This window comes from Mirounga angustirostris, unplaced genomic scaffold (assembly GCF_029215605.1).
Source record: "Mirounga angustirostris isolate CCGP_5_RB_7025 unplaced genomic scaffold, mMirAng1.0.hap1 SCAF_17, whole genome shotgun sequence".
In the NCBI taxonomy this organism is placed as follows: Eukaryota; Metazoa; Chordata; class Mammalia; order Carnivora; family Phocidae; genus Mirounga; species Mirounga angustirostris.
In genome coordinates, this window is record NW_026991725.1 from 32478812 (window position 1) to 32505148 (window position 26337).

The 26337-nt window shown below is 45.2% G+C and overlaps 1 protein-coding gene across 8 annotated transcripts in view; it reads right to left on the reverse strand.

Annotated features, from left to right (window-relative positions):
- ERN1 (endoplasmic reticulum to nucleus signaling 1) overlaps positions 1–26337 on the reverse strand; it is an 82736-nt gene that overhangs the window by 41535 nt on the left and 14864 nt on the right. For 7 of the 8 annotated variants that reach the window (XR_010408549.1, XM_045888650.3, XM_064582731.1 and 4 more), the window contains one exon: positions 14898–15018. The exons of the other annotated variant lie outside the window; for it this stretch is intronic. Coding sequence is in view for 6 of the 7 variants with exons in the window: in XM_045888650.3 (XP_045744606.1) it covers positions 14898–15018 (121 nt within the window). In the remaining variant the exon portion in view is untranslated. The remainder of the gene's footprint in view (positions 1–14897; positions 15019–26337) is intronic. 8 annotated transcript variants of the gene reach the window in all.

Below are 26337 nucleotides of genomic sequence, written 5' to 3' on the forward strand. Positions count from 1 at the left end.
CCAGCAGCACCAACAGCCCTACCCTTTCGGCTGCTTCTCCACCACTCTGGTGAGCCCATGTACCTGCTGCTCTGACCACCCACTGGGAGGCGGCCCCTCCACCGCCACGTCCCGTTCCATGGCTCACCCTGCCCCTTGAGTCTCTCACCTCTTGGCCTCTGTGGCCCTGCACGGCCTGATTTCTGCTCCCTCCCTCCCTACTCCCACAGGAAGGGACATTTCCAGGTCCTCCCTTGAGTCCTCTCAGAGAGCACACCCATCCCTGAAGCTTCAACCACAACCACGATGGGAGATTCCAGGTCCCCATCATCTTCTGAGCTCTTCTTTCTGGATCAACCAGACATTTCCACTATTTCCTACCAGCACCTCAGCCACCACCCACCCAAAGTCATGCCCTCCATCTTTTAACTCAAACCTACTTCTACTATCGACACCCTATTTTATTAACAGTACCACTATTCTCTTAGAAGACGGGCAAGCTCCAAATGACGCTGTTGACACTCATTTCTCCCCAACACATCTTGTCAGCTGCCAAACTCTAGGGTTTGTTTCCTACACCCAGTATCCCTCCATCATCAGAACCCCTTCCCTTTTAAGGGCTCCTTTTTCTCTGGTCTATGTGGCCTTTGGAATCAGATGAGTCTATGCTTAAGTCCTAACTCTGCCAAATTACCTAATCTCTCTGGGCCTGAATTTCCTCATCAATAAAGAAAGAAAAAAAAATAGATAATAACACCAACCTCATGAGGCATCTCTATGTGGATTAAATAAGGACTAAATGTTTGTCAAGACTTGAAGTCTGTGCCTTGACACAGAGAATGGTGATCCTTTTAAGGGCAGAAGTCAGATTATTCTTCTCTACCACTCAAAATCTTTTGGTGGTTCCCATCTCAATCATAAAGGCCAGTGGTCACACAGTAGCTTACAAATCCCACACAATCCCACCCTCCCACCCTCTAATGCTCTCCCACTATTTCCTCCTTGCTTATTCTAGCCAAGCTGGCCTCTTCGTATTCCTCAAATATGGCCTAGCTTGCCCCTGCCTCAGGGCCTTTACATCTGCTGCCCCCTCTGCCCACACCTTTGATCAAATATCACTATCTCACAGAGGTCTTCCATGACCAACTCCTACCGCCCAGAGATTCCCTACCCCTCTTCACTATTTGATTTTTCTCCACGACACTTACCACCTCTGAAGTACAGTATATTTTACTTATTAAAAAAAAAAAATGACTCTAGCCACTGTTAACTACATGAGGGCTGGGATTTATCTTTTGTTGTCTGCCATATCCCCAACACCTAAAACAGTGCCTGGCACAGAGGAGTGCTCAATACATTGATTGAATGGAGCAATCAATTCCTGTTAGTCTCCTTCCTACATCTATTCCTGCCCAGTCTGGACACCCATCATTAATTACCTTTAATAATCCAGCAACTATGCTCTATCACCCCTCACCCCAAAATCTACCTAGCAATCCCCTTTCCTCCACCCAGGCTCTGAGTGCTGCTGAAGAAAACACTAAATCACTCTTGGAGAAACCATTCTCCAGCTGGGCCCCAAGTCATAGGAGATAGACTTATCTACTTCCTGGTTGGCTTCTGTTCCCTGTTCCTCACAGCTAGTATTTCAAACCTTCACCCCTAGCCCTCAAGGCCTCCTCCTCTCCACACCCGATTCTGCCTTCTGTGGCACAGGGGGAGGAAAAGGGGGCAGAGTGAGCTCTCCCAAACTTCTTACCCTTCTCCTCAGGTTTGCCCAATTCTACCCTTCCCTTCTCTATAAAAGGACAATGTGTTCACCTTCATATTCATAGGTACTGCACAACCCTGGGGTGGTACCGTGTCTCCAAGGATCTTCCCATCCTCCTCTAGCTGGCTAACTCCTTCCCCTCAGCCCACAAACAACCCAACCTCTGGGGGCTCTCCTTTCTCTCCTAATGCAGCCCCTTTTAAGTGCACAATTGGAGGAATATTGAGAAACCTACACACCCATGTAACCACCCTCACACCCTAGAATGTTTCCGTCACCCCAAAGCATTTTCTCACGTCCCTTTGGATTCAATATCCCCAACTCCCACCCCATATAACCACCAATGGATTCGTTGTGTTTGTTCCAAAACTGCACAAATGCAGTTCACCCATTAGCTTCTCTCGTGTCTGGCTTCCTTCTCTCTGCATCAGGTTTCTGAAATTCCACTACATTGTTGCCCCTATCACCAGCTGCCCTTTTATATTGCTAAGTAGTGTTCCACTGTATGGATATGCCACAATTTGTTTATGGATCTGCTGAGGGACACTGGGTTATTCCAGTTTGGGGCTGGAAAAACATGACTAAAGCAGTTATGAACATCTGTGTGCAAGTTTTGTTGGGTCCTAGGTTTTCCTTTCTGTTGGGAAAATACCTAGAATGTGGAGCCATGCTTGTTTACATTTGACTTGACAAGGAGCCGCCAAACAGCTCTTCAAAGTGGTTGTGCTATTTTAGGTTCCCACCAACAACGTGTAAGTGTCTGTATACTTTTTTAAATGCTGGGTACCAGGTCCTTCCCCCCAAGAAGCAGATTCTGTCGGTAAGGCCAGGGAATTAGTGCTTTTAACTAGTAAACCATTGCTCTGGACCCCGTTTCACCTTCTCGCCTTCTGTGTCCTTCTCAACTCCCTGCGCTCTGGCCCCTACCCTCAGAATAAGACCAGAACTGCCACTGTCAAGCTCTAGTGACCAAATCTAACAAACACTTGCAAATCCTTCCTATTAGGTTTCCACATGGCAGCTTATGACGTTCTCCAGTGGAGTCCATGATTCAGCCCCACCTCCAGCTGCTTATAGGGTATCTCAACCCCTGATGTCATACCCCCCAGAACCTGTTCCTCTTCGACATTCCCAGATTGGCTGGCCTCACTTCCACCTAGTTGTACAATCCAGAAACTCAGAGTTGTCCTTGATTCTTCCCTTAATTCTAACCCGCTCCCATTCAATTAGATCCTGACTTGTGTAAGATTCAACCCAGTAAACATTTCTCAAAGTCTGTGTCCTCCTTTACCACTGCCAAATTAGGCAGTCACCATTTCTCCCTGGGTCTGCCCAGCAGTCTCCTAACCAGCTCCCTGTCTGGGATCTCTGCCTTTCAGATGGACATTCTACCTACTGTCTGCAAGGGCTCGACAAAGGCAAATCTGTTCACATCTTTCCTCCACGTAAAACCCCACAATGGCTCCCCCCTCTGCCTACTGAATACCTTCCATCTCTATGGCTCAAGTCAGAGGATCCCAAACTTTCTTGGTTCACAGCACCCTTTGTGTCTCAGTAATTTCTTCATAGCACCCTAGGCCAAAAGAAATACTTAACAGTTCCATTTATTAAACAGTTAGTTCTACACGACCTAAGTATTTAGGGACTAGCAACTTAGAAGCCACATGAAAAAAAGGAAAACACGTAAACGGAAAAAAAAACCATTTATCTCCTTCTTAACCACACCTGCTTACTAATGGGCTGTGTGCCTGCTGGATGCTGCACAGATTCCAGAACTTATAACCCGATTAGACACTGCCACCCTCGTTACCACTCCACACTGATTATCACACGGTATTTGAATTTTATTACAGCAACCACCAAAACTTCAGCTTTGCAAAGATAGACTGTTGAAAGGAAAAAAGCACAACCTAATGCTGAAACCAGAAACTACCTCGAGCATGGTGTTTGACACTTGTTGCGTACGGCTATGCTTCTCTCAAAAATTTAAAACAAGATGCAGTGCCTGTGTGAATTTACTGTGGCACCCGGGGCCCCTCAGCACTGTTTGGGAACCAGAGGCCTAGGCATTCAGGGTTCTGCAAAACCTGGGCCCAACTCTTCTCCAGGATTCTCTTTCAATCACGTCTCTTCCCTGAACACCCCCATGCTTTCGTGTTGGTCTCTGTGCTACAGGAAATCAGAAAATGACCGTCCACTGCACTTGGTATGCTCTTAGGAGGCACTGATCATGCTCCCCCAGGGGCAGGTGGCCCTTCTGGGTCTCAAATATCTGGAGGCTGCATTGAATTTTAAGCAGGTTGAAGGACAGAGACCATCTATGTTGCCCACTGTGAAATATACATGGAAAAGTACATAAAGCTTATGTACAGTTTAATGAGTAATCAGAGAGTGATGTCCGGGGTAACTGCCCAGGGGGCCTCTGCTCCCCTCATACTTAGTAGACAATGCTGTCTGCAGGATGAAAGGAAGTCAGGAATTTAAGACAGTCAATACTGTATGTGGGATATAGTCATTCCAGTAAGTTTTTTCTAATGAAAAGGACTTTTCCACACAGAAACCTATACAATAAAAGCCAAAGAGAGCTGCCACACACCACTTGCTTGTTCACTCACATTTAAGATTTTATTTGACACAGAGAGAGAGCACAAGCAGGGGGAGAGGGAGAAGCAGGCTTCCTGCTGAGCAAGGAGCCCAACGCAGAGCCCAACATGGGGCTCGATCCCAGGACCCTGGGATCATGACCTGAGCCAAAGGCAGACGCTTAACTGAGAGCCACCCAGGGGCCCCACGTTCACTCACATTTAAAAATAATTTAAATGTATGGGGAAAAAATGATCTGACACTCGCTATAAAGAAGGAGCTGAGGAAGGGGACTGCCATGTGCTTATCGCCACTGAAGCTGGGCGCTGGGTACATGAGGTTCTCATGATACTATTCTACACTTTTGTGTGTGTTGAAGTTTTTATAAAATGAAAAAACTTTTAAAGAGAGAGAAACTTAAAAAAAGCCATTTAAGAAAAGCCTTTCCGATACGTACAGAAGAAAAGCCTGTTTTTTCCTGCATTCACCTATAATACAAACCTTCACTTTAAAAAAAAAAAAAAAAGTAATATCTATACTCAACATGGAGCTCAAACTCATGATCCTGAGATCTCTACTGACTGAGCCAGCAAGATGCCCTAAACCTTCCCTTTCTGAAGTGAAGCCTGAAGGGTTTGAAGGCACTGCAGGGAAACTGGCTCAAAGAGCAAGAAGGACCCTGTCAGCACCACGGCAGGCTTCCCTAACACACGCCTAGCAGAATTGGTGAGGGTGTGGGAAAACATGGGGGCGATAAGTCAGCAAAACCGAAAAATGTCCCTGATGAAGTCAACCAAAATTTAAATAAGTGTTTCAAAACAGACCTCAGGTCTGACGGCCTCTCCTTGGAGGTAGCTCTGGGCAGACTTTCTTCCACGTAGGAAGGAATAGATTCCTTTGATTACAGAAGCCACAAGAACAGGTTGCCCATCTGACTGGAGCTTAAGGAACCTTACAAGATCATTCTCTTCTCTTTCTCAGATGAGCATTGATATTTCTGGAACACACTGCTTCTCTGGCGGGATCTAGATGAACACAGGTTTTTCCACTCTGCCTCACCTCATTCTTTCCAAAGCACAACCACCTAGCTGACCCCTACACACCTGGCATTTAACACCAGCTTCCTGGGGCACCTGGGTGGCTCAGATGGTTAAGTGTCTCACTTTGGCTCAGGTCATGATCTCGGGGTCCTGGGATCAAGCCCCATGTGGGGCTCCCTGCTCAGGGGGCAGCCTGCTTCTCCCTCTCCCACTCCCCCTGCTTGTGTGCTCTATCTTTCACATAAATAAAATCTTTAAATAAATATAAATAAATAAATAAATAAATAAAAATAAAAAACCAGCTTCCTCTCGGACTAGACAACTTCTCTGGGTACAACTAAGATGTCACAGAACATTTGAAATTCTCCAAGCCAGCCCCTTCTAAGTATACCTCTAGGAATGATATGAACTCTTCTGGGTTGGCCCTTCTGAAAGGTATTTATGGACCATAAAACCCAGAAATGAAGCCTCCTCATATACCAAATATTCAAGAGCCTTGTCCTTCCCTCCCTCCCTTTCTGAGAAAGAGTATGACAACAACCCAACTACTAGTAATTATCTGTTGAGATTTACCATACACATCTCAAAAGCAAATGTTGGGCATCTGCCATCAGCTTGGTTCTCTGCTCCATGCTGTGTGGGATAAAGAAAGGAGTTTATAAAGCTGATATACATGAACGGTGAATGATCAACTGCCGAAACCTGTGATACATACCACAGGATTTCCCAGGTGAAGGAAGTCACTGGGGGCTAGTGTACTCGGGGAAGACAGACTTCATAAAGAAGGATGACTCAGAGGGCGGGCATGACCAGACAGCATGAGTGAAGAACCATCACCCCACTTGTGGGAAAGGGGACACAGGCTTGGCAAGTGCCAAGCGTTCCTTCTGAGGAGCAATGCAAGTAAGGCTGGACAGGAGGCAGAGAGGCCGTGGAGCAGAAAGTTGTGAAAACTCTGTGATGTGGTACATGGTGGGCACTAACCAGGGGCTGACTGGAGGCTTCTGAGCAAAAGAGGGACGTGATCCGCGTCCGATGAGAAGGAAAGTTAGACAGGCAGGCATCAGGGCACAAAGTGAAAGAGACAGGGAAGGAGTCACAAAGGGCAGTGAGGAAGGCGGCCCAGTAACCCCAGTCCGATGGCCTGCGCCAGTGTGGGGGCAGGAGGAAGGATGGCAGGAAGGGTGGCAGGAGGGCTGGTCAGGAACCAAACAAACGGGGGAAATGTAGCAACAAAGCCTCCTTATCAGAAAAATGCAGTGGAAAAAGGACCTAAAGAGGACGTGGAGATTTAATCCTAGCAGATAGTGAAGCTAGACTGGCTGGTCTGAATGCAATAAACCCACTGGCATCTCCTCAAGAAAATGCTTAAGGTTCTAATACTATTTTCTTATAAAAATTATTAGTAGAAACAAGGTCATTCACTTTCCCTAACTAAAAAGGTAAGTTTCCCAAATATGTTCAGTGCACTCAAGTGAACCAATTAGGGAATATTTCTCCCCAGTGGCAGCTCATTTCCTCCCCCAAAGGAAAGGTACTTCTGTAATCTAAACCTTAAGTTCCCATTAAAGTTGTACGGTCCAACGTGTAAGAGAGCAAGTCTCAAATGTTCTTCAAAGTTCAGCTTTCATAGGGAGAGCATTTTATTATTTTTTAAGATTTTATTTATTTGAGAAAGAGCATGCGTGCAGAAGTGGGGGTAGGAGCAGAGGGAAAGGCAGAAGCAGACTCCCCTCTGAACAGGGAGCCCAATGTGGGGCTTGATCCCAGGACTCCAGGATCATAACCTAAGCTGAAGGCAGACACTTAACCGACTGATCCACCCAGGGGCCCCAGGGAAAGCATTTTAAAGCAGGCATCTAATCAAAAGCTGATCCTCAAATTCCAAATCTCACCAGAACTGCGAGAGGACATAACAAGGTTTCTTGCAGGTAAACCCCTGCAAGTCACCAAATGTCATGTTTGACAAAGACAATCATGTGGAGGGACCAAAGTAATCTGAAAAACCTCCCTTTCTAAAGGCAGTCGGATTCTACTATGTTCTTACTGACCTTCCCCCTGACAGAAGTAACTCAGACGTAAAAAGTGCACATTGATCACTACAATCAACAGTGACAGAATGCAAGGAGGAAGAGAAGACAACTCAATGCTACGGCCTGCACCCAAACGCCTCTCAAGACGTCAGAACTTCACGGAATTCATTCGTGAGCGGTGCGAGTGCCATCAAACCTGCCACAGTCATCGCAATATGAAAAGGACAAGTAACAAAGCCAGAGCCTTCGACATTCACAACCATGTCCCAGTACAGACCTAGTAATGCTGCAAAGAAGACCCCTGGAGTTGAAATCTGTGCTCCTCTGCGTGGAGACTTTTTAAGAGACCCCCTTACACTGAGAGACGTGTCGCTCTGCGGTAAAGCCCAGGCTTGAGGGAGGGACATCAGAAGGGGCACCGATGAAACTGAACATGAGCAGATGCTCGCTGAAGCTGAGCGAGGAGTACAGGAGCGTTTGCATCTCTAGTTGTCTCTACGCTGGTATATGTTTAGAATTTTCCAGGATAAAAAGGAAAATACGAAAAAGAGAAAGAAAACACATTTTCAAGATACTCAAAAGTAGAAACAGGCCTCTCTCTTATCCCCCTCTCACGACTTGATTTTCAGTCCTCCAAAACAATGGAGAGCAAATAAACACTTTTTTTGTGCTTAAGCAAGGAGGTACAAAGGCAGTAATGCATATCTTAAGCTTAGAAAATTCCAAAGAGAAGACAGATTAGAACTATTAACGGAATGTTGTCCTTCCTTACAATTCCCTTCTTCTGTTTCTGTCACACCTCTGAAGGCAGATCTCAGACTCTTTCAGAGGAACGTGCATGCTGCTTAGAGACAGGAGAGAAAACCAACCGCAAAAAATCACAGAAAGCCACATGCAACTCAAGATCAGGAACCGGAACTGGAACCTGCTGGTCCAAGTGACAGATAACGCATCCCAAGGGGGCAGAGTCCAGTCTCGCCTGTTTCTCAGGGATTCCAAAAGACATCTTAGTGGGAAGGGTTCTAGGACCCAAGTCAGCATTAGGTGGCTGAGACATTTACAGAGCATCCCTGGTTGTCTACAGAGCCCAGCCTCAAGAAGTTAGAATTTAGGGGGCACCCGGGAGGCTCAGTCAGTTAAGTGTCCGACTCCTGATTTCAGCTCAGGTCATGATCTCAGGGTTATGACATCAAGCCCCGTGTGAGGCTCTGCGCTGAGCTTGGGGCCTGCTTAAGATTCTCTCTCTCCCTCTCCCCCTCCCCCCACCCATGTGCTCTCACTCTCTCAAAAATAAAGAAGTTAGAATTCATTGGGAAGACAAATGCAAACAAAAATTCACAACACAAGCATGAAGTACCCCAGAATCCAGATGAGGAAGGAGCTCACCCTGACGGTGGCCTCTGAAGGGGATCTTGACAGATGACTAGGAGCCTGTCCAACACTGCACGGTGCTGGGGGGCAGGGAACACAAGCTAAGGCCCCATGTCTCTGAGGCCTAGAGGGGTGGGTAAGGGCCGGATGGCAAAGGACCTTGCATGTATGCCAAGAAGCGTAGACTTGACCCTGTAAACCAGTGCTTCTCTGACTGTGGCGAAGGACCAGCTATTGAAAATTCCAACCCATCATGGATGACGCTTAGGATCCCTCCTGTGCTTCTGGAGGACCAGTGGGCAGACCACACCTGGAGCACTGCTTTAGATGGCACCAAGGCCATCTCAGCAGGGGTGCAGCATGGTCCGTGGTCTCATTAGGGGCATGTCTGACAGCAGCGTGATGGCTGAAGGACAGCCAGGATGCTGCTATACTGATCTAGGAAAGGGATGTGGAGAGCCTGGCTAAGGCACTAGCAAGGAGGGCAGGGAGAAGCAGTCAAATTTGAGAGACACTACTTCAGTCTACATGACAGAACTCAGTGACCAAATAGCAAAGCATCACTCTACTTTCCAGACTGGGTGGGCCATGGCTGTCAGCATCAGCAGGAACCATGGGAAGAGGCACATGGTAAGAAAGGCAAATGCACGTGAAATCTGAAGAAAATCTTCCCCTATAACCCTAGTTTTTCTTTTATTCTATTCTGTCTAGTTTAGTCTTTCAAATAATCCTAGTTATCTAGTTAATTTTAATAACCGGTGAATGCAAGAAGCCTTAAGCCAGCCCTGGAGATACCAAAGAAAATCCTTTCACCCTCACCAAGCCAAAGCAAGCTTTAGAAAACCAATCTAACACCAAACAGGGCAGCAATGTTTTCTGTTTGCATTTGGGCTGAAAGTGCAGAAAGGAAACACACTCAACTGTCTTCACTGGTGAAATTTCAGACAAAGACAGACAGTTTTGGTGTTGCTACAATCACAAAATCACAGCCTAGAAAGATCACACCTCACTTGGTATGTCACAACTCAAATTAGCTTCTGAAAACAAAACTCCGTTTTCTGCACTAGGTGCAGTTTGCTGCTGTGGTGTAAGAAATCTCCATTTCTTCTGTTCTGGGAACAGCAACACATGTTTGGGCTAAGAACAAAAGCACCTGCCAAAACCAATCTGTGGAAAGAAAAAACCAAAACTCTCCCAGCCTGTTGGCCCCTGAAACAAGTAAACAGTCAGGAAACCATGAAATGGAATAACAGGTATATATTCTGCATAACCCCAGCTTGAGGAGTTACAGGGCTCTGTTTGCATTAGCAAGTTTCTTCCATTTGACTCTGATTCCCCACTGCCACTCAGGCCCAAAACCGTTGGCCTCCCTTGCCTGGACTGGTGCAGTAGCCTCCGCCTGGTCTCCAGCTTCCTCCTGGCCTCATCAGCTCAGTCTCAACATAGCACCTGCTGACCCCATGAAGTGGAGGCCAGGTGTCTTAGTCAGCATGGGCTGCCACAACAAAATACCACAGCCGTCATGGCTTCAACAGACATTTATTTCTTAGAGTTCTGGAGGCTGTAAGTCCAAGTTCAAGGTGTCAGCATGGTTGGGCTCTGGTGAGAGCCTTCTCACCATGTTCTCATATGGTGGGAGAGAGCAAGCGCTCTGGGCTTTTCCTTTTCTCACAAGGGCACTAATCCCATCATGGGGGCCCCTCCCTCGTGACCTCATCTAAGCTAAATCCCCCAAGCTCCACCTCCAAATACTATCACATGGTGGGGTAAGGCTTCACCCTGTGAATTTTGGAGGGGCACAAACGTCAGTCTGTGGTACCCGGACATGTCACTCCTCTGCTCAGCTATCTCCAGTGGTGGCTTCCTCACACCAGCCACCAGGTCCTAGAGCTCTATCGGGAGGGCACAGCTTGCCGGTACCCAGGACATCTGTGAGGGCATTTCTTAGTGGTCGCAGGGACTGGTGGGGGGTGGGGTGGGGGAGGAAGACAAGCATGAAGCCTGGGCCAGATAGCACTGCACAGCCAAAGATCATCCCAAAGCTATACCCTGCTCTGATGTCTGTCAGGCTCTCCCATAGGCCAAAAACCTTTAATAACTTCCTGAGCTTAGAACCTCACTTGTATAAAAGCACAAAAGCACTTTTTGCGTAATTTTATACAACTAATCTTCTCAGAATGTAACTACTGTATAAATTGGGTTAAGGTCACACTGCTTTGGTTTGGAGCATTACCAAGAATAGTCCACCACCTTGGAAATCCAGTCACCGTAAGTATCCCGGTGTTTTGATCAGTCTGCATGAGCAGGCACCGCATTCACTCGGAAGTGGAGTGTCACCATGTGAGAGTATTTACGTGTTAAATCACATATATGTGGGGCGCCTGGGTGGCTCAGTTGGTTAAGCGACTGCCTTCGGCTCAGGTCATGGTCCTGGAGTCCTGGGATCGAGTCCCACATCGGGCTCCCGGCTCAGCGGGGAGCCTGCTTCTCCCTCTGACCTTCTCCCCTCTCATGCTGTTTCTCTCTCTCTCTCTCTCTCAAATAAATAAATATATAAAATCTTTGAAAAAAAAAAAAAAGAAGGATAATGGGGGAAATTATTAAAAAAAAAATCACATATATGTGAGTAAAAATTACTTTTCTATTATCCCAGTGTGAGATTACTAGCTGGGTAATACATGCATTTCTTTTTGAAATTGTGTGTGTAGGTTACTGTCTTACACATTTCATTCCAGGACAGCAGCGGGGGCATTTTTATAATGAACAGTATACGAAGACAGCGCTGTGTCTTTGCGTGACTGGGGCTCTGAGCTCATCTCCTACTACTCTTCCTCTCCTTTACTCCCGACTCCCCTCTAGTCACACCAGGGTGCTTCCTCCACCAGACCAAGGACTCTCCCACCTCACCCCTGCTGTGTTCTGCCTAAAGACTCCCCTGCCACCTTGAGTTCTTGCTCAAATGACGCCTTCTCAGTGGGGCCATCCGTGCTTAAAACTGCAGCTCCCCACCCCAACACCTGGTGCTCCCCAATTCCACTTCCCCGCTTTACTTTTCTTCAATAAAATCTGCTCTTATCACCACTACATAATTTATTTCCTTGTTTTCCACTAGAATGAAAGCTCTAGGAGGGCAGGAGTTTGTCTGTTTCGTTCACTTGCCATATCCTCAGGGCCTAGAACAGCATGGGGTTACCTTTATAAGGGATTTACAGATTAATGGCTTAGAAATACCAATTCTGAAATCTTTAGTTACAATTGCAAGATTAAAACTAAATTAAAAATTCAGGGTCTCTATACATTACCACTTTTAATCTTTGCATAGAAATACATACATATATACTGTAATAGACAGTACACAGATGTATAGAAATATATATTATATATTTTACACAGCTACTCATATCCAGGACTGAATTTAACTAAAAAAAGCCAGTCTATTCTCAGAAAAACAATGAGACTTAGAACACATTAAGTATTACTTGAAATTACTAGACCTTACTGAGATTTCTCAAATCCTCCCTCTAAGTGTCTTTTAACACCTCCCTGCTCTGCCTCCCTCATCTGTTGCTGGATTCTACTGATCATATTTCTGTCCCACCTCTTCCCTTCCCCCTGCCCCCTTTTCAGGTCTGCCCTACAGCCCTGGCCTCCCTGTCGCCAGCCCACACTCCCACACTCCGCTGCAGGATTAAAGGTTTAAACCTGTTGAGTCACTCATCTGCTCAGTCACATTAATGGTCCCAGCTTCCTGTTCACTCAAATACAAAAGCCTTGATGCTACCAGAGGGCTCAACATCCCCTCCAGCTTCTCTCCCACCACCTCTATCCTTAAGCTCCTCCTTAACAGGACCTGTCCCCACACCCTAGACCTGCTGCCTCCTTCGCTCCGTTGCAGGCCTTGCAGTCCCTACCACCTCCCTTACAAACCCTGGCTCCGTGCTGAAGTTGTGGTACTTGTCATTTCTCCCTATCAGGCTGCGGGCTCCTTGAGGGCAAGCATGGGCTTTTTCTTCTCTGTGCCCTATAAGATATCCTTCACAGACTAGATTCTCTAAACACACGTTAATTAAGTAAAAGAACAATTCTTTTTTTTTTTTTAAGATTTTTTATTTATTTATTTGACAGAGAAAGACACAGCGAGAGAGGGAACACAAACGGGGAGTGGGAGAGGGAGAAGCAGACTCCCCGCTGAGCAGGGAGCCCGATGCGGGACTCGATCCAGGGACTCCAGGATCATGACCTGAGCCGAAGGCAGTCGCTTAACCGACTGAGCCACCCAGGCGCCCCTAAAAGAACAATTCTTTAAGTTCTAAAGTATGGGAGAGAAGAGGGGTGCCTGGGTGGCTCAGTCAGTTAAGCGGCTGCCTTCGGCTCAGGTCATGATCCTGGGGTCCTGGGATCGAGCCCGACATCGGGCTCCCTGATGCTTCCCCTGCTTGTGCTCTCTGTCAAATAAATAAATTAAAGCTTTAAAAAAATAAAGTATAGGCAAGAAGAGACAGATTTTTACATTTGACTAAGTAACAAATGAGGTGAGACGGTTTTGCCAGATACAGCCAAGGCTATTTGTAGAAATTAAGACTTCGACAAGATCAGTTTAAAACAATACATGCAGGGAAAAACAAAGCAGAAGAATGAAGTAGCTTGGGACAAAAATGCCCTGCCTGGGAATGCTGAGACTGAGGGCCCAGCCCTAACATCCAACGGTAAAAATGTTTATCTCAATCCTTGTGTTGAGGATTTGTTGATTTCACCTTTGGACAAAATCAGAAATTGTGAAAATTTAAAGAACTGTGCTTTTGTTTTAAAAACGTTAAAAGGCCGGTTGCCTGGGTGCCTTAGTCGGTTAAGCAATTAAGGTTTAGGCTCAGGTCATGATCCTGGGGTCCTGGGATCAAGCCCCATGTTGGGCTCCCTGCTCAGCAGGGAGTCTGCTTCTCCTTCTTCCTCTGACCCACGCCCCTGCTTGTGCTCTCGTGCATGCTCTCTCTCTCAAATGAATATATTTTTAAAAAATTTTTTAAATAAAAAATGTTAAAAGGCTTAAATATGAAGGAGAGACAGTACGGATAACATTCTGGGAGCTTGTAAGGCAATGCCAAATGCCGGCTCTATAGTCTTCTTGTGGCCACTTACTCCTGAGAGAGCTGGTCCTGTCAGCTGTCTACAGTTCTTGCTGATCCAAGCAGGACCCAGACAGGTGAGGCAGGTGTGTGGTACCCCAGCTGCCATTATCTCTGGGTGGTAACTAGGTTTGCTGTCGAACTGATAAAATGACGTGTGACCTTCTGACATATGCCAATATTTTTCCATCTAAAACAGTGTTTTGGAACATTTTATTATCGAAGGAAAAACACTTGCTGTGCTCATGAAAATAATGAGTCACAGATCAGTGACGAAAGAGAGCATGCTGGTCACACCCTATCTAAAGCCAAATGAGAATTATTACTGGACAGAATAATAGAGATGACTCTGAAAGCCCCAAATCTTTGGATTTGCATGGCTTTATCCACGAAGATTACTTTGGAAATGAAATACAATTTCCTAGCTGTAGGACTCCACTCTGCTAACTATCACCAGGAAGACATGATCATAAAAAAGGAGGCATAGCAGATTAAATGAGAAAACAAGCTCAGTCTTTCACTTCCTTCAACGTAAAGACCCAATAAAGTGGCTAACTTGGATGAATATCAAATCTTATAGCCCTCAAGTATTTCAGCCTCTATAAAAACAAATGAGTAATTGGAGGTTACAGAGGATAGTTCTTATGATTACAAGATTCTAATCATTAGATAGAACTTTAAAAAATTTAATGGAGTATGTCTTTGTGAAAGACCTACCAGCCAGAACTATTAATAGAAAAGCCTAGAGCCACTTAAACATGAAATCTGGAAAGAAAAAAAAAAAAGATAAAGCTTGCCTCTTCAGCTGATGCATTTGGTGAATGATCCCTTCAAGCTGTAAATGTACCTTCTGAGTATAACTCTCTCTCCTCTCCTTGACTCCACTATCCTTTATTTTATTAAAGATGTGTAACTGTTTTTCTCTTTTTCTGGAATATGCTTCCTTGGAAGCAGCTGAGCAAATGTCCATGTTACCCAAGGACCAAATCCAAATTACCTTCTTTTAAAGTCCATTTGATCGAGCCTGTCCTCTTGCTAACAGCATGCAAACTTCCATCCAGAGTTGACACAAACAACAAGGTTTCAGGAAGTGTCACTGTGCTGGGACTTCCAAAAATCTGCAATGAGATGTAGAAGAATCTTCATGTTCAATAGGATTCTTCATTTTGGGCATGTACAACCACACACAGACACCCCTCCCCCCCAGGACATCCCAAAAGTTATCCTTCTAAAATCCACTACCTCACAGACAAAGACATTGAGGTTACAGAGCCTACGTCCAAGGGCCCATGTCTAGACAACAGCCGAGTCAGGACTAGACCCCAGGTTGCTTTATACTATCTAAGCAGCAATCCTTCCTGCAGACAGATAGGCTTATAACCTGATATGACAAAGATGGGGATTCTGAAATAATCCATGGGTAGCCTCCACTGAAACAGGAAGAAAGTGTGCTCAGCTTTCTAATGGACTTCCTTCTCTTGGTTATACTTCACTTTCTAAAACCTGGTCATCTTGCAAGGCTCCATGGTAAAGAAGAATGCCAACACACCCACATATACCCACGTGCACTTACAGAATTTTTTTTTTAAGATTTTATTCATTTACTTGACAGAGAGAGAGGGAACACAAGCAGGGGGAGTGTGAGAGGGAGAAGCAGGCTTCCCACAGCGCAAGGAGCCCGATGCGAGGCTCGATGCCAGGACCCTGGGATCATGACCTGAGCCGAAGGCAGACGCTTAATGACTGAGCCACCCAGGCGCCCCATGCACTTACAGAATTTTAAAAAGGCAAAGAATTAGGGGAAAGCATTTAAAGCAAAATAGGAAAAAACAGCTCTCATTATATAAAAAATTTATATAACAATAAAAACACCAAGATTTCAAAAAAGACAGGTTATAAAATATATGAAAAACATAACCCAAATTGTTCTTCATTATAATCAAAATATAGTTTAAATAAAAATGTATCTTTTATGCTTAATGAGTTAAAACACGCACTCTCTTTACAGAAAATAGCCAAAGGTGGTGAAATTTACTTTCTCATCCATTGTTGGTGGCAATGAAAATTGTAAGTTGGTGCACTCTTTCTGGAAAGCATAAAAGTGCTCAGACTTTTGATCCTATAATTCCACTTCTATATCCTATAGAAACAGTTCCAGATATGGAAAAAGTCGTGTGCACAATGATGCTCACTGTATCCCATTTACAAACACAAAAACTGGAAAGATCTGAATTTCCAATAATACCTTAAAGACTGAAATAAATTATGACACATACATTCAGTGGAATATTATGTAATCATTAAAACAGCACTTTGGAAAATTTACAGCAAGGTAGAAAAATGCTTCTACCGGTCTTCACGTGAAAAATATCGAATCCAAAATTCAATGTACACTGTGCTGATGATTCTACTGGGCAGATTTTTTTGGTCTGCTTATCCTCCAGCTTTGCTAAGAACTGTACCCTCACCCATGCGGTTTCCATGGAAGCAGCTGTGTGCACACATGCATGTTCGCACGTGCAAGGCACACAGATGCAGGTGACAGCTGGTAAGGTTTCCCGAGACGATACCCCTTTGAGTCTGGGCCCATTCAGCAATGCCACCTTGTAGTAAGGTTCTCTCCTTGTCACCGTACAGTCCCACAAATTATCTGGTTCCTGTGGGTCTTAAATTAAAAACGGGCCAACACAACTTGCTTATACTGTGAGAGTTTGGATTTGGGCACAAAATTTTAAAGTACAGGAGTATGGCTGGCTTTTAGCACTAAACAACAAGACTGGGGGTATACTTGTGCATGGCAGCCTGACCCAAAAATAGCTGCCCACTCTTGGTAAGAACCAGGATGGCACCTCGTTAATCCCTTAAGAAGGAAAGCCCAATGGCTCCCTCCAAAGCAGACCGAGATGGCAGGACAAACACCTCGTCCCTGCATTCCTTCTCCGCTGTGGAGACCCACTGGCAAAGGGGACGAAGCAGCTGCTAGAACCTCACTCTCTCCTCCCTTGCCTGCTCCTGGCCTAGAGGCGAGGAGGTTCCACCCTTTCCTTTGCCCAGAGCCAGGGCCCGCTCACCCGGAATGGGAGAACCAAGAGCAAGCTTCCTCACTGCCTGCTGAGTCTATTCTCAGTGTAAAGTCTCAAGTCTGAGGAAGAAGAGTCTGCTTTTTACCTGGCTGGGAAAACAGAAGCCTCAAGGGTGGTGCCTGCCCTAGCAGGGAATCCAGAGGTCCTGCATACCCAGGTTTGGGGGATGAAATTCTTTTAGCCTACAGGGTATAGACGGTGACAAGCTTCATCTGAACGTGCTCACACCTGAACCAGAGAAACACTCACTGCGTAGAGCACATGGGCCTGCAGAACAGTGGCCGGAGGACAAGACCACTGAGGGCTGTAGCTCAGTGAGCCTGAGGGCTATCTCCCACTGAGAAGGTCGAATGGCTCTGCAGCTGATGGGGGACAGTGGGATCACGTCAGGTGGGGGCTGTCTAAAGACTGAATAAATAAAAAGGGAAGAGTATGCACACCTGGGGACCAAGAGGTGGAAAGGCCTGCTGAGCCCCCCTCCACCTGTCAAACGGCTCCCCGAGGAACAGGCATTTTGTACAACAGGTCTTGGGATGACACAAGAATTGCTTTGAACTCTCTGGGTCACTGAACTGGTAAGCAATTAAACTCGGGAGATTTCCGTGAATGTTTGCTGGATGGGGGAGAGACAAAGACTGAAACGGAGAAAGAAGCCTGAGAAGAAACACAGCTGACAGAGGGAGAGAGTGCGCCCTGGCTTCTACTCTTCCTCAGGCCAACTTCCTGTCCTTGGGCTCAGAAAGCCTTCCAAGAAATTCCCCCTTTGCTTACATTTCTTGGAACTAGATTTCTGTCCCTCGCAACCCAAAACTGTCCCAAAACAAACACACACACCCCTATTAAAAAATAATAATATATATTTATAGAAAAAAGATGAAGGAAATACTGCAAAATCATAGCAACAGGTTTTTTTTTCTCTGTATTTTCTAAATTTTCTAAAATATTGTGTAATCAGCAATGAATTTTTCATAAAATAGAATGGAGATGAACAAGTTAGCAGGTGGGAGGGAAGCTCAAATTTAAAGGAGCTTCAGCAAGCCCTTAAGTTCCAGATGAAGTGCTTTCCATATTAGGATTCTCAGACAATTCAACCACCCTTGATCATTAATATCCACCACACAGAAGCAGAAGTTTAGAAACAAAGAGGTCCCTTGGTAAGACAGTGTGTATCCAGAAATAGATGAGTTTTGTCATTGTTAGTAAAGCCTAGAGTACAATTTAAATGAACTGAATGCTCCCAAATACATCTTATCACAGTATTAACATTAAAATGGGTCAATATTTACTGAAACATATCAGTGCTGCTTCATTACTAGTGTGGAAACAAAAGCCACCTGCCTTGTCTGAGCATCTTGGAAACCACAGGAAGAACAATTGTCTATGGTTGGTTGGTGAATCGAAATAAAACACTAATCACATAACTAACATAATCTTCTGAAAATCTCAAAAATACCAGGTTTGGCTAGAAGTTGAATTTAGCAACTGAGAGCACCGACGGTCAATCACAGTGTCCACACTGACGTCACAAACCCTGTCACAACAGGCTTCTCGCTTCTTTGGAGGCTGCTGACGGCTCCCAGTTAGAATGTCCGGGGAACCACTCTGAACAGTGTTATGCTCTCACATGGCAAATTAACAGGACAACACTTCTGGCTTTTCTCCGCCAGCATTTTTGAAAGCGTGAAAATGCCTGCCTTCAGATACAGTTGCTATTACTAAGGTGAATTAAATAAGCTTCTATAAGCCTGTTGGGATACTGAGCATGGCTGAGAACCATTTGCACCTGAACATCTAAAACTACTGCTTCACAATAACGACCTTGCACGTTACCTCACCCAGCCATTTTAGTGGCCGGGGCTCCCTTCTCTCTACGATGGATGAAACGGCCGGAGGCCCTACTGTCACACATGCTCATTTCTGGAGAGCCTGAAAATGGAAACGAAATGCTGATTCTGTAGATCTGCTTCAGGTTGACTACCTGGCATCTGACTTATTTTTCCAACGAGTGGGATATGTACTCCTGGCTTTGATGGAGACTTTTTTTTTAATTTAAAATTTTTAAAGATTTTTATTTATTTGAGAGAGTGAGAGAGAGAGAGCATGAGCCCAGTGAGGGACAGAGAGAGAAGCAAAATCTCTGCAGAGCAGAGAGCCTGATGCGGGACTCGATCCCAGGACCCTGGGATCATGACTCGGGCCAGAAGGCAGACACTTAACTGACTGAGCCACCCAAGCGCCCTGATGGCAACTTCTAAGAAGTTATCACAATGACACTGTGGAGGGGGAGAATGCTAGTGGCCGGTAACCTAGTCTAACCTAACACTAAGCATCCATCGGCCAGCTGGTCCTCATGGAAGCCTGACCACGCATGCTCTCTCCCAGGAGGTAACAATGCTGCAAACACCCAGCCGGAGAACTATGCACGAAGCCTGGCAATTCAGGGCAAATGATGCTGGGCAAAGGGCTGCTAGTACCACCAACTTATTTCATGTAGGTTCATTCAGTGGTGGTAGAACAGCCTTCACTGCAGCCCTGCTTGGCCAGGACTCCAACAAGAGCCTTCCTCCCATGAAAACAAAGGCAGGACTGTCACTGCATCCTCATGTTCAAGGTTCTGATGGTAAAGCAAAGCCCAGCATCTACGCCATTTCATAAAACGCACCACTCACTTTGCCTTTACTACCAAGATGTGGAAGCAACGACCAACAACTTATATAGAGATGATTAAAATTAGAATTTCATTCTAATATTCTAAACTCAGCTACTTGCTAGTTGTTCTTGCATTAATTAACTCAACCCCTTATATTTCAGGTAAGAAAAAAATCTTTCCTAAAATGAGTTCTGAAATAACTTTGTTTAGAAAATCTCTTCAGGGGCACCTGGGTGGCTCAGTCGGTTAAGCATCCGCCTTCGACTCAGTCATGATCCCAGAGTCCGGGGATTGAGTCCCACATCGGGCTCCCTGCTCAGCAGGGAGTCTACTTCTCCCTCTTCCTCTGCCCCTACTCCCCCGCCCCCGTCCGCTCATGCGCACTCTCTCAAATAAATAAAATCTTTTTTTAAAAAAGATGTATTTCGGGCGCCTGGGTGGCTCAGTTGGTTAAGCGTCTGCCTTCAGCTCAGGTCATGATCCGGGGTCCTGGGATCGAGTCCCGCATCGGGCTCCCTGCTCTGCGGGGAGCCTGCTTCTCCCTCTCCCACTCCCCCTGCTTGTGTTCCGTCTCTCGCTGTGTCTCTCTGTCAAATAAATAAATAAAATCTTTAAAAAAAAAAAAAGATGTATTTCCTTGAGAGAGAGACAGTGAGCAAGCACAAGCAGTGGGGGAAGCAGCAGAGGGAGAGAGAGAGAAGCAAGCTCCTCACTGAGCAGGGAGCCTGATGTGGGGCTCGATCCCAGGACCCTGGGATCATGACCTGAGCCGAAGGCAGGCGCTTAACGACAGAGCCATCCAGGCACCCCTCAAATAAATAAAATCTTTAAAAAAAAAAAGTCTTTAAAGAGAATCAGACACAAAAGATTGGGATGTGTTGAAGCAGTACAAAAACAAATGAAACCGCCTTTCCCAAAAACCCACCCATTCTTGAACTAGGACTTGGGAGTGGTCAGGCAAGGAGGCAGCTCACCAGTGCCTGGAAAGCAACCAGCAAAGCCCAGGGCTTGGTTTCAGGGGCCACGACTACCACTGAGGTGGTTGCTCATTTCTACTCACCCTCCGCCCCCCGAGGAAGAACAGCAAGGAAGCATACCGCAAGCTCGGAACATAGGAGAACCCACTGGTCCCCATCAGGGTTTTCAGAAATGCTGCATTTTCCAAAGAAATACAATGCTTAAGTTTCAGACACACATTTCAAGAAACAGTCCACACACACACACTGACTCCCTAATAACAAGGGTCAGAATAAGTTAATAAAAATAGCACAGACTTTCCATCTTGCAGTCAGTGGGAAGAAGTGGTGCCATGCACACGTGCGTCTCATACTGCTTTCCAAAGTCATCCATACATGATAAGTGGTGTAGTGCTGGTTCTGTTTACAACACTGGTGAGGACCCACCCCCACAAAAGGGGTGTACACACACATCCAGAAGACCCACCACCGTGAACAAGAGAGCCACACACTTCTCAGGTGGGTGCAAATCCATCAAGTCAAACACAACCCAACATCTCCAAAAGCTAATCTACATGGCAACACTGTAGCACCAGCTTAGGTCAGCAGAAACAGTAAAAATCGTTACAGTCTGTTCTCTGAATCTTCTCTACTTCTACTTGCACTCTACCAGACTACAGTCTTCATAATAATATTAGAACACAATAATCTGGCTAGTAACATGATTTTTTTTTTTTCTTTTAGGAGTACCACACCAATTTCCAGGATATGTTCAGAGGCTGTTTTTTTTTGTTTTGTTGGGGGATTTTTAAATTAATTTTTCCTCTGTGTTCCTTGGATTACTCTTCTACTGCGTAGTCCAAACTTTAGTTTAAGGCTACAAAAAGCATTCCTCCAAACTAAAAGTACAATACTTGTGTTACTCCAGCAAGGATACTGGCATGCTTCCAATAAAATATTATTACACAAGATAGCGTGTACCTAAATTCCTGGAACCTACAACCTGCCATCAACACCCAGTCGGCCTTACGCAGTGCAGTGGCTCGCCGTGCCAGGGCTCAAACCCACTGGGTGCTGGCAACAGAGGTAAAGTGACTTATGAGCTCATTTTGGTTGGTTAATATATACACATTACAGTTTTATGGGTAAGATGTAAAACAAGTCCCCAAGTGAGGAAAGGATTAGATAAGAAAGATTTCCATGATGTTCTGTCTTACTACTTAAGGATACATGCAATCTTGAGAACAGTTAAAGCTGCATGTCACCAAATGCAAAATAAGGGATTTCGAATGGATTAGAATGTGCTAAGGAATCAGAGCTTATAATTATTAATCTTAGCAATAATGCTCAGAGGTGAGAAGGGCATTCTCTGTGGGGGATGTACAATGCCAAAGGAGGGAAGAAAGAGTACGTGTGTGGATGTGGTAGGGGAGGTGGTGTCTGATGGGTAAGAAGGCAGAGGGGAGGGGTAATGGCTAACAGACGGGATTATTCTGCTGGCCATAATTAGCTGAAAGCTACAGGATGGATGAGCTGATTTTGAGAGATCAGTAAGACACTTTCTGGCATGCCATAATGGGATATCAACCCTCTAGGGCTTCACACGCACACACGCGCGTGCACACGTGTCAGCCTGTGCAGTAATAGGTCAATTCAGCACAAACTACCTTAAAATAGTATTCTGTAACACAGTTCCCTGGCAGGCACTGAACAATATTCAAGAAAAGGGCATCTGTATCTATAATTCTGTTTGCAGTAATACCATCTACTTCAGACTATAAACTTCAACAAAGCCTGGCTATTTGCAAGTCTGATTGCTTTATAAAAGTACCCAATAGAGTACTGTTATTTTAACACCACTGATCCCATTGTAGAAGACCATGCAGATGATGGCCAAAAAACTATCGAGAATTCACCAAAGCAGAAGACTGACATCAGTGCCCAGTAAATGTCAGCACACACCCATTACATAAAGATCTCTTGTTGACCAAAAAAAAAGGCCACATGAATTTAAGCCTCTTATTAATCAGAAAGAGGGGGGCAAAATTAGCAGATCCTAAAGGCCTACCTGTGAAGGTATCATATGTAAAAGCCTGATTAGAGAGACAAAGATTTTTATTCTAATCATACTCTGCTCCCCAACCCCCATCTATTTATATGTCTGATCCAACAGTAAAGTACTCGTTCCCATCGTGGAGGCTTCTATATAGCCAAGTGTACAAAGTGACACAAAACTCATTGTATTTAGTCTCCTGTCTGCAGACTATCCCTGCTGACCTGGGATAAAGATTAAGAACAGAATTAAGACATTAGTGATATTAAGAGACTTTCTGGTTTAATTGTGTCTGTTTTAGTGATCTCAGTCTACTACAAGATCAACCCTAACTCTATTATATTTTGTTTAGCTGCAGGTAGGTCAGCAATAATCCATCAATTATCTAGTTCCTTCTAACCAGACTACAGGCTGTTATGTTTCCTGATATTAATCAATAGAGGTAACCATGACATTTGCTTTGGATGGAAGTCAAGTGTCTGGCTGGGATGCAGAAAAGGGCAAGGCCTAACTGAACAGCCCTGTGTGGTTTCCAAACCCAGCAACTAAGAGAGTTAAACCTGCATTTGTGGCAATTCTTGTGTGTGGTGTAATTAACCACCACCCAAGACAGTTACAATTCTTCAGTTTAGGCTACTCTTCTAATGGTTCTCATAAAAGGTTCCTCATAAGTCCTCTTATTCCTGAGCTCAAAGATAGGTTACTTTCACAACAGGTGAATATATTTCCTCCAAACTGGTTCCGGGGCCCCAGGCTAACTGCTTGGGCTCAAGCAGGTGGCAGTTCTGTTGGTCTTCACGGTCCCTCTGCTGCCAGCTTATATTGACACCATGGGAGGGGGAGATACATTTGGGCATGAAAGGTGCTACGGGAAACCCTGTAGCACACCATGGCCGAGGGAACAAGCTCTTATTGTTTCGGGTACTATCAAATCCCCAAGGCCCCCGAAGCATTTTAGGGACATGAAAACTAAAACCCAAGGTTTCACAATCATTCAGTGGCTGAGGTTCAGAATGCAGGCATTGCCACTATTATTTTGTTGCCTTCATTAAAGGGAAATAGCAGCAGTTTGGATCCTGTAAAAACTGAGAGCCCTGTGAGGCTCACTTACCTTAATGGAGCAGCATGGTAAACAAACTAAACTAAGAAAGGTCTGACTTCAACCATCAATGCATTGGGGGACTACCAGCCTCACAGGAAGCCCAATTGCATCTACTTGAGTTTGCATACTCATCTGCAGTTAAACATATCATGAGGAAGCCCCCTACGAAAACTCCAAGGTGGGGGGGGGAGGGAGGGACTCCATTTAGATACCAAATTTTTCAGTCCTGATAATTGCAACTAGTTTCAAACTGTCAATTTTACTCTTTACACTGGCTAGAGATTTCTTTTGGGGGGAGGGGAACAACTGGGGTCAAGTAGAAAGTGGGTAAATGCTCTAGTGAAATAAAAATGATCTACAAACAACTGTATTTATGACCTAATTGCCACCTAAGCTTGCCAGATGTTACCAAGCTTTATAATAGAAGTTAAACACTATGAAACGCGCCTCTAGTTGAGATAGATACCTGGCCAGTCTGTCCTCCCCTAGACAGAATCCCCACTGTTTCAAGTACATTTGAGGATTATCTACTTCCCTACTGGCCCAGTGCACCACACCCCGTTCTTCTGATTAGCCGGATAGTCAATGAAGCCCATATGGTTCCATACAACACAGATCAAACAGCGGGGACTGTTTCCGGCTTCTGGGATAGGCCATTTTAGAGATGAAAAAGAGAGAGGAAGTCAAGGCCCAGAGAGGTGAAATGACTTGCTTGCCCAAGGCACCAGAGACAGTTAACCGTAGACACAGGACTGGAACCAAGGCGTCCGCCTCTCCGTCTGGTCCTTTGCTCACTATACCACACTATAATTTCACTACTTTAAATCATGGTTCTCTGACAACCATAAGCTTAAATTACTTCAGGTCTGGAGCTCCCCTTTGAATTTTTGCTGGGGCAGATGAAGATCAGCAAGCATCCTGCTCTGATATGGGGGCAGGAGCTTTTGGATGAGACCAAAATGTAATTTGTGGATTCTACATAGACACCCAATATACCAAAAGGCACTGCAAATTATGTAGGGTGGGGTCTTTAAAAAATGTTCTGGATAAAAATTCCTGAGATCCCACTGTAGATCTAAAGTGGGTGGGAATAACACCAGAAAAAGTTAAAGGTCACAGCCTTGGCCACTATAAAAAAATTCCTGCAATACACATTTATCCAGGCCAGTTCCAATGGTTTAAAAAAAAAAAAATGCTCTTTGATGATGATGATGATGATACAGTAGCCATTGCCAAATCCTTTGATGAAGCAAGTAATTGTTTTAATGCCAGTACCAAGGAAACACACATTACTGATGAGCACAGGACAACTCCTTCGAACAGTGAGACCATTTTAATGACCAAACATATGCTGACGAGCCTCACATAGGCAGCCATGACTACTGCACTTAGCAGGAATAAGAGGCTCACAAAAAGGGGAAGGAAACGCAGATCTGAAATACTGACTTTTTCGTGTGAAAAAAAAAAAAAATCTGATGTCACCAGATATCCATAATTTCAGCGCAGGTTTCTATGTTCTAGGCTTCTCTGAGAGGCAAATGTACACAACCCCATGCAATTCTCACACATGTGGACAGAGCGAGGAACGCAAAAGAAACTGCTTAGAAGACTGTGTTGGCACAACCAAGTCTCAGAGCTGTGGTGTGAAAACTGAGGGCTCAGAAACCAGAGCGAAGCAAGAGGACTGGCCCGGATGGAACAAGGCTGCTTTCTCCAGCTTACTGAGCAGTGGGCAGAGAACAGAAGCAGCAAAGCATTACCCACAGGGAGTTACCAAGCCTTTGGGGTCAAGGAAGAAGCCCTTCCAGACACCAAGAAGAACACAACTCGCTGCTGAGAAAGGAAAAATGACCATCCGGCCCAGGGATGGGAGGAGAGCCACTCTGCTGCCAACAGGCTCCATTTTCCCAGAGGCCTCTCTTCCTAAAGACACCATGCTGGTCAGGCTTCTGCCTCGTCTGGAGGTCATCCAATCTTACTGCCAATTTCTCCAGGTCAGAAAAGTGGCTTTACGAGGGCATCCGCATTGTGGGGCAAGGTGGCAAAGCTCCCAAATCGGTTTTTTCTTTTGAAAACTGAGGAACAGCAACATCTCTTTAAATGCTAAGAAAGCAAAATAAATGTTAAGAATGTCAAAGACAAGAGTTATGTAAATACTAGGGAAGATCCTTTTATTAAAGAAATTGGTGGTAGCCAAAGATGCCATCAGAAAGTAAATACACTCAAAAACCTGATTATCTACTCTGTCTCAGAGTAGCTCAACTGCTCCCTATTTACCCTCATGGGCAGACAGCGAGTAGACAGGAGCCGGTGCTGACAATCTGAATAGTTAAGGAAATAAGTTTGGTTGGTGGTGGTTAAGCAGAAAGGAGAATATAAGTGCTGAAGAGATTTTCACCAAACGGTACATTTCAAGTTCGGGGACTGTATTTGAATTATCTGGAAACTCACTCATGTCGTAGCCCCCGTTCTCTGATGATGCTTGATAATTCAACTTGCACTTGTTATGCTTCAACGTAGTGCCTGGCAGTGTGGCTGCTAGAAGGGCAGACTCTAGAGCTAGACCATCCCCGGGCAGCTCTCCGTGCCTCGG